The sequence below is a fragment of the Herpailurus yagouaroundi genome, unplaced genomic scaffold, assembly GCF_014898765.1.
Source record: "Herpailurus yagouaroundi ecotype Mexico unplaced genomic scaffold, PumYag 355, whole genome shotgun sequence".
Lineage (NCBI taxonomy): Eukaryota > Metazoa > Chordata > Mammalia > Carnivora > Felidae > Herpailurus > Herpailurus yagouaroundi.
In genome coordinates, this window is record NW_024412572.1 from 1,895,007 (window position 1) to 1,902,873 (window position 7,867).

A 7,867-nucleotide genomic window follows, 5' to 3' on the forward strand; every position below is an offset into this window, starting at 1 on the left:
AGAGGAAGTGAGAAGGAAGGAAGCCAGAGAAGAGAGAGTAGACCCTGAGGTGGGGAAGTTGCGGGATTTCTGGGCAGCAGTAGATAAGGGGCTGGGGGCTAGACAGGAACCACTCTTTGAGTACCCTCCCCCTTCCCCCCCCCCCCCCCCCCAAGGATGCTAAGCAGCAGCTGGCAGCCTGAGAGGGCAAATGGGGATAGGACTGGTGGCTGAATGAGCTGGGGAAGCACTCAGGACAGGGTTGAGATGTGACGACCCTCCCTTTCTCCCCCAGTAAAGGCTGAAAATCTGGGTCACAGCTGAGGAAGAGCTCGGACATGAAGTCCAAGATGTGGTAAGTTTGGTACAGCAGAGGGAGGCTGGGGGCCACTTCTCCTGGGGTCTGGGCCCCTTCCCTCCTAGGTCCACCCAGGGCCTTCGATCCCAAGGGCCAGACCCTAGGAAGGTAGGAAATGAGGCCAGTCTTTCCAAGGCCCACCTGCTTTTCCAGAGAAAGCTGGAGGGAGGCAGCCTGGGATCTCTGGTAGGAGCCTGTGCTCCCCACACATAAGCCCAAGACAGCCTTGAGTCTCACCCGCTTTCTCTCCCTTCTTGCAGGCCTGCACTGCTGCTGTCCCACCTCCTCCCTCTCTGGCCACTGCTGTTGCTGCCCCTCCCACCACCTGCTCAAGGTTCCTCCTCCTCCCCTCGAACCCCACCAGCCCCAGCCCGGCCCCCCTGTGCCCGGGGAGGCCCCTCTGCCCCACGCCATGTGTGCGTGTGGGAGCGGGCACCCCCACCAAGCCGATCCCCTCGGGTCCCAAGATCTCGTCGTCAAGTCCTGCCAGGCACTGCGCCCCCTGCCACCCCGTCAGGCTTTGAGGAGGGGCCACCCTCATCGCAGTACCCCTGGGCTATTGTATGGGGCCCTACAGTGTCTCGAGAGGACGGGGGGGACCCCAACTCTGCCAACCCTGGATTTCTGCCTCTGGACTATGGTTTTGCAGCCCCCCATGGGCTGGCCACCCCACACCCCAACTCAGACTCCATGCGGGCTGATGGAGATGGGCTCATCCTTGGAGAAGCACCTGCCACCCTGCGGCCGTTCCTTTTTGGGGGCCGTGGGGAAGGTGAGTAGGAGTGGGGGAGGCTGGTTGAAAGCTCTAAGGGCGGCGACAGAGTCCTTGTCTGTTAGTTCTTCCCACAAACGTGTCAGGCACTGTGCCGGCACAGGAGGCAGAGATGAACTGCCATCTGAGCCCCGGAGGAGCTCAGGTCCACTGGAGAAGACAGATGTGTAAACACTCAGGGATGAGTCAATGTAATAAGTGCTCTAATAGAAGCATACACAGCATGTTTTTAGGAAAAGAGGGAAGGGAGAGATTACTTTTGCCTGGGGATCAGGACACCTTCCAAGAATTGACCTTGGAGCTGGACCTTGAAAATGAAGTGGGAGTATTCCATGCAGAAGAACACCATGGAGGACAAGGGCCTTCAGGGTGACATCTCAGCTCAGGGAATGCCAATATAGGGCCAGTAGTTTGGGGTGGGGCTAGGGCACAGATGGACATTCCTACCCCTTAGTTTCTGTGCAGAGAGAGGGGTTCTCTCTGACCTCTCTCTCCTCGTCACATGCATACAGATTTGGGAACGTGGAGGAAAGGAACTGAAAACTCTAGGGAAAGCGGATGATAAGAATAAAGGGGGGGGGCGGAGTCCAGGAAAGCAGAAAGAATTGGACAATGTGGATTCAAATGGCGACACTCTCTAAGTTTAACTGAACCTGAAGCCTGGTCCCACCCCCACCCCCTCTTGGCCCCTACCACTTCAGGCCTCCCTAAAACTTTCTCCCCACCCCAATCAGGTGTGGACCCCCAGCTCTATGTCACAATTACCATCTCCATCATTATTGTTCTCGTGGCCACTGGCATCATCTTCAAGTTCTGGTAAGCTGCAAGGAGGAGGGTGCTGGCAGATGGGGACCAGATGTTTAGCAATGTTTGGCTAGAAGGAGGGCAGGAGCAAGGGCAGTGTTTTTGCTGGATGTGGGATAGGAAGTGGTGGGCTACGGCAAGGAAGACCTTGGGAAAAAGTGGTAAGGATTTGGGGTTGGGGAGACAGAAATCAGGGCAAATTACTTTTCCCAGGGAAATACAAAGATAATGGGAGGCAGGGGACTTAAGTGCACTGGGGGCTAGCAAGGGATGCCTTGGTGGGCATTTCCTCCAAGACAGAGAAAACTGACCTGTTCTGCACAGCTCCTTCCTGGGGCTGCCTGGGGTGGGGGGGGGGGGGAGGGAGAAAGTCCAGAGCTCTTTGCATGCATTTAATAATGGGTCATTCAGTCCTTCACACTTTACTGAGAGAATCATTAGACTCAGGTGTCCAGGTCATTAGCTGATTTTGAACTAGAACTAAACTTGCCAGGCGCCTGCTGAAGAGAAATGGCTCTTCTGGGTACGCATGGGGGAGGGAGCAATTCTGGGGGACTCTGTGTTGGTGGGGAGGAGGTACTGATTCTGTGGACCTGGACCAGGTCTGGAAGGTTTACATCCCTGAGCCCCCCCCGCCCCCGGGGGGGGGGGGGCGGGTAGGGAAAGTAGCTTTATGGACACTTGATCTCCAGAGATTTGATGTAGGGAACTGTTAAGAGGCCAGTTTTTCTGCTGTAGGATGTCGGGGTGTCTGAGGGAGGGTGGGGGTGGCCAGCACTGCAGGCCCAGGATGGGGGCTTCTTAAGTGTATGAGAGAACCTCTTTCTTTCTGGTGCACCAGTTGGGACCGAAGCCAGAAGCGACGCAGGCCCTCTGGGCAGCAAGGTGCCCTAAGGCAGGAGGAGAGCCAGCAGCCACTGACAGACCTGTCCCCAGCGGGGGTCACTGTGCTGGGGGCCTTCGGGGATTCGCCTTCCCCTACCCCTGACCATGAGGAGCCCCGAGGGGGACCCCGGCCTGGGATGCCCCAGCCCAAGGGGGCTCCAGCCTTCCAGTTGAACCGGTGAGGGCAAGGGCAAAGGGCTGGGAGGGCCGGGAGGGCCGGAGCGTTGGTTGGGGGTGCTCCCTCCTGGGTGGGTGGGGAGGAGACAGACCTACCCGCCACAGCTCCTGGCCCTTCCTAGGACTGGACCAGCTCCTCTCTGGGGGACCCTTCCTTCTCCCCCTCTCTGTGGATCTATGTCCTATTCTCGCACTGCCATTTAACTCAGCTCTGCCCTCTTCTCCTTGAGTCCCTTTCTTTGCCTCGGACTTCCTTTTCAATTCTGGCCTACCCTGTGGTTCCTGACTGTGCCCTTTCCCTCTTCCTCTCAGGATTCCCCTGGTGAATCTGTGACGCCCCCCAATGTTGGGGTGCCGCCAAGCAGGAGGCCAAGGGGCCAGCACAGCCCCCATCCCACTGAGGGTGGGGCAGCTGTGGGAGCTGGGGCCACAGGCGCTTCTGGCTCCTGCCCTTGCACACCACCCTGGAACACTCACTGGCCCCATAGGTGATCTTACCTGCTCACCCTCCTTCAGGTGGGGGCCTCACATATTTGTGGCTTCTGGTCCCCCATCCCCACCCTTGCACACTCACATGAAAGCCTTGCACACTCACCTCCACCCTCCCGGGCCATTGCACACACTTGTGCTCTTGTACAGCCAGTCTTCTGCACCCTCTCTCCACCCACCCCCCCCCCCCCCCCCATCCCTCACCTTCTCTGTTTCACACTTTCACTTTCTCTTCTTCCCGCATTCCACACTCAGTTCACTCAGTGGTCAATGGGTGACTTTCCTGTTATGTCTCACATGCACTTTCTGGCCCCATGTTGTGGTGTTGTATGTTGTGCTCACACTCTCCCTCATGCACACCCACTGACCCGGTTTCTGTGGCCCCTGCATGCTGCCCTAGAGGTGGGTGGGAGGTGAGCTGGGGGCTTCTCATGCCCCCACCTGTCATGGTCCCATCCCAAGCCATGTTGTGTTTCATCATCTTCCCCATCCCACTCCAAGGGCGTGCTCATTACCCTGAGGGCTCCCCCATGGGAATGGGGGTAGTGAGGCCCCAAACTCCTCCCCCACTCCACTGCTATATTGTTGTCTGGGAGATGGGTTTTTGGGGAGTCACCTGCTGCACTACATGAGAAAGGGGCTCCCATTTGCCCTTCCCTTCCTCCTAAGTCCCTCTCGTCTGGTTTGTCCTGGCTGTCTGTGTGTGGGTCACTCTCTGGAATTCAGAGCCCCTGAGCCAGTCCTCCACTTTCCAGCTTCCCTAAGGGCCTCCCTAACTCCACCTAGGCTGCCAGGGACTGGGGCCAGCTGGTTCAAGGCCATTGGGAGCTCTGCCTCCCAATCTCTCCCTCCCCTTCCTGGGCTCCCTCACCCTCCTTCTCCCCTCCCTCCATGGTTCTTCCACTCTCCTTCCTTTTGCCTGTCCCCCCCACCCCGCCCTCCCCTCACATTTGTTCCTAATTCTCACCATTTTTCCACCTTCCTCCCTTTTTCCTCTCTTACCTGGCTCCTATGCTGTGATATATATTTTTGTATTATCTCTTTCTTCTTGTGGTGATAATCTTGAATTCTTGTGGGATGTAAGTTTCAAAATTTTCAAATAAAGCCTTTGCAAGATACCTGAGTCCCCTGGTTCTGCTTATGAACCCTGGAGAGGGGAGAGGGAGAGGAGCAACAGGAAGCCAGGAGGGAGGAAAAGAAGGGTGGTGGGTGGGTGGGCTGGGGGGGAAACCTCTTAAGCCCCAGTGTGACCTGGCCTGCTTTAACCTGGAGTTAGGATTCCGGGGCTTTGACCTGGGATAGAATGGAAGGAGAAGCTGAAGGGAGCAGCCAGAACAGGAGGAGAAACTAGAAGAGTGGCTTGCCTGTAACTTGCCGGTGAAGGTTAAGAGAGACCATGAGAAAGAAGGCAGAGGAAAGGGAAAATTATGTACAGGGACAGGCAACGGAGCAAGCAAGACAAGGAGGAGAGAGCTGATAAGACAGATGGAGGGTGAAGGGTGAAAGGAGAAGGAAAAAAATGGAGCAATGGGGAGGAGATGGGAGGGGCCACAGGGAGGAGGCTGCTCTGCCTGGTTTATCTGCGCCTTGCTCCCTAACTTGCCCGCATCCACAGCTGCCCCCCCAAAAGATGTGCAGTACCGGAACCCCTGTGGTTAACTCTCACTAGCTTTCCCCACTCTGCTCTCTTGAGAGAGAGACACTGCTAGGGTGTGGGAGTGGAATCAAGGGGTATATTTGGGGGAGGGAACACAGGCTGCCCAGCTGGGATCAAGTCACCTCTGAGCCCCCATTCTAGGTTTGGCTCTAGTGACAGCCCTGCGAGAGCCCACACATCAGCCTCTCAGCTGTTGCTAGGCTCCGTTGCCATGGTAACCACCCAGGTCCCATTTCTCCCCTGCCCCCATCTGTGCCCCACTTGCTCCCTAGAAATGGGGAGCTCCAGGGTGGAGAGGAGACTGTAATGTGCCAGAGTTGGGCTGCCCTGGACTCTGACCACCTCCATGTGTTTATCTTTGCAGCTTCAATTAGGACGGTATGGGTGTTGGTAGGTGTGTGTTTTAGGTGTTGGGGAGCTTTATTGTGTACTCGAGGAAGTGTGGCTGAATCCATATTGCACACAATGGTGAGTGGGGAGGAGGAAGCCTATTTCTCAGGACCAGAGCAGTATGTGTAGTCAGAGGATCAGACTCCCTAAGAAAAACAGACTGCTACAGAGGAAAAAGGCAGAGCGGGGCCAAGGAGTGATGAACCAACTAAAAGCAGAGGTGCAAAGCCAACAAGCTGCTGAGGAGGGCTCACAGTCAACCTAGTGGGACCTGAAGAGATCCCAGCAGGAGCTGGGGGAAGGGAGAGGGCTGGATGGAACACGAGGGTGCAGGAAGAGGTGCTGAGGACATGGGTGGGGGGGGGGGCAGTGAGGGAGGGATCCGAGGTGGATTCCCCCCAGGAATCTAGTCCTTGTCAGGTGAGGGTGGGGGAGAAGAGGAGCACTGGCTTAGAAGGGGGAGGAGCTCAAGTGCCTGGAGAGCACACCAGGGCTCTCTCACTCTCTGCAACTGTACCTCTTCAGAGGGACAGTGTGACCCCGAGGCTCATCCATATGCAAAAGGCACGCATGAAGGCCCCTAATGAAGAGGGAATTAATTATTGCCTGATTAGCCTGCTGTTTCTCTAAATTTAAATAAATTAAAATACACCAGCAAGACACTGGGAAAAACTCACCTGTTCCTTCTCCCTAAATATCCTCCTTCCCCATGGAAAGTCAGAAGGCAGGGAAAGACAGAGGAGAAAGGAGATGTCCTAGTCTTTCTAATTGTTCTGAAGGAAATATCTCAAACCAAATCACATTGTAGTGATGACTATGAAGCGTTGGGCAGCCATGGGGACAGATCTTAACCTTTATCACTCATAAAGCTGAAACAGACTATGGGGCCTTTGGAGGTCCTTGCAGGCTGTAAATGGTAGAGGCAGAGTCATTGCTTAGTTATAGAACTCAAACAATGGCCACACTACCCTTTTGGTTCTTGGAGACCACACCTCACAAGCACCACTGGGACCAGTGTCTCTCATCACTATGCTTTTTTTTTTTTTTTTTTTTTTTTTGCCTCCTGAGCTGTGCATCAAATGACTCAGCCAGGCTTCTCTTAAGCATTTTTCTGGAATGCTTACCATTATGGCTCAGACCAAACCAGGAAATGGGGAAGCCCCCAGGAGGAGGGATCTCCCAGGCAGAGCTCAGGGTGTGGAAGTGATTCAAGATGGAAACAGCGTGCCAGCTGGAAAACCCCAGGCTAAAATTAACAGCCCTCCTCCCCCTACGCCCCACATTTATCTCTAAAGCTCTTCTCTAAGGAGTTCAAAGCACTTAAAACTTGCTTCTTACAGCAAGGGCAGGAGCAAGGGATGACAGTTGGAGACACTGAGGCTCAGGGAGCACCGGTTAATGTAAACAGGAAAAGAAGAAGAGGAGAACTGGGACTGAGAGTGATCACCATTATTTTGCTCCCACTTCTCTATCTCAGCCTTCAAAGTCGACGTTTCTGGAATCAGCAATTTCTAACCCATGTAGCAACTAGGTCTGGTCACAGCTGAGCCCTCAAGATCTTATCCTGCCAACTGTTGCTACTCAGTTTAACATAGAATGAGTGCCCAAAAATGTGATCAAGAGAGTAGACACTTCCAAAAGGATACAAACTACAATTACAAACCAAAGAAACATATCTTCTATTTAAACATTTAACTTAATATCTTTAGGTGTCCTTTGCTAACTTCCTTGCTGTGACTTTGAAAAAAAAAATCACTTAAATCTTCACAATCTTATTTTCATTATCTGTAATGTGGACATTACAACTGTTTCTATTAGGGTTATTTCGCTTTCTAAGCAAGGAACTATTGCTGTCAATAGGAGGGACTTCAACTGCTGCAATCAAAATAGAGCTCAGCCCAGGAGGATTCTGGTCAGATCAGGGTGCAGGCTGGAGGCAGCATTCATTTACTCAAATAGCATATATTTCTTCAGCATCTACTATGTTCTCAGCAAAACAGTGGGAAGGATACCATGTAGGAGACCGTTTCTTTCCTGAGGAGCTGACAAGCTTGCTGAAGAGTCCTGTATACGAAATAGTTAAAAGAGTAACAAAAGGTACAAGACTAAATGCTGTGGAAATTCAGAGAAAGGGAACCATTTATACGTTCAAGCAATCCGGCAAGGCTTCCTTAAAGAGTTCATAGTAAGTGTTCATTTATTTTTATTTTATTTTATTTTTTTAAATTTTTTTTTTCAACATTTATTTATTTTTGGGACAGAGAGAGACAGAGCATGAACGGGGGAGGGGCAGAGAGAGTGGGAGACAAAGAATCAGAAACAGGCCCCAGGCTCCGAGCCATCAGCCCAGAGCCTG

At 53.4% G+C, this 7,867-nt stretch overlaps 1 protein-coding gene across 1 annotated transcript; it reads left to right on the top strand.

The window, feature by feature from the left end:
- PIANP (PILR alpha associated neural protein) lies at positions 1-4,582 on the top strand. The gene is made up of 6 exons (XM_040462914.1): positions 1-49; positions 275-334; positions 598-1,109; positions 1,844-1,925; positions 2,755-2,976; positions 3,288-4,582. The coding sequence occupies exons 2-6, from the start codon at positions 318-320 to the stop codon at positions 3,307-3,309; spliced, it is 855 nt and encodes a 284-aa protein (XP_040318848.1). The 5' UTR covers positions 1-49; positions 275-317; the 3' UTR covers positions 3,310-4,582.
- The last annotated feature ends 3,285 nt before the right edge of the window (positions 4,583-7,867 follow it).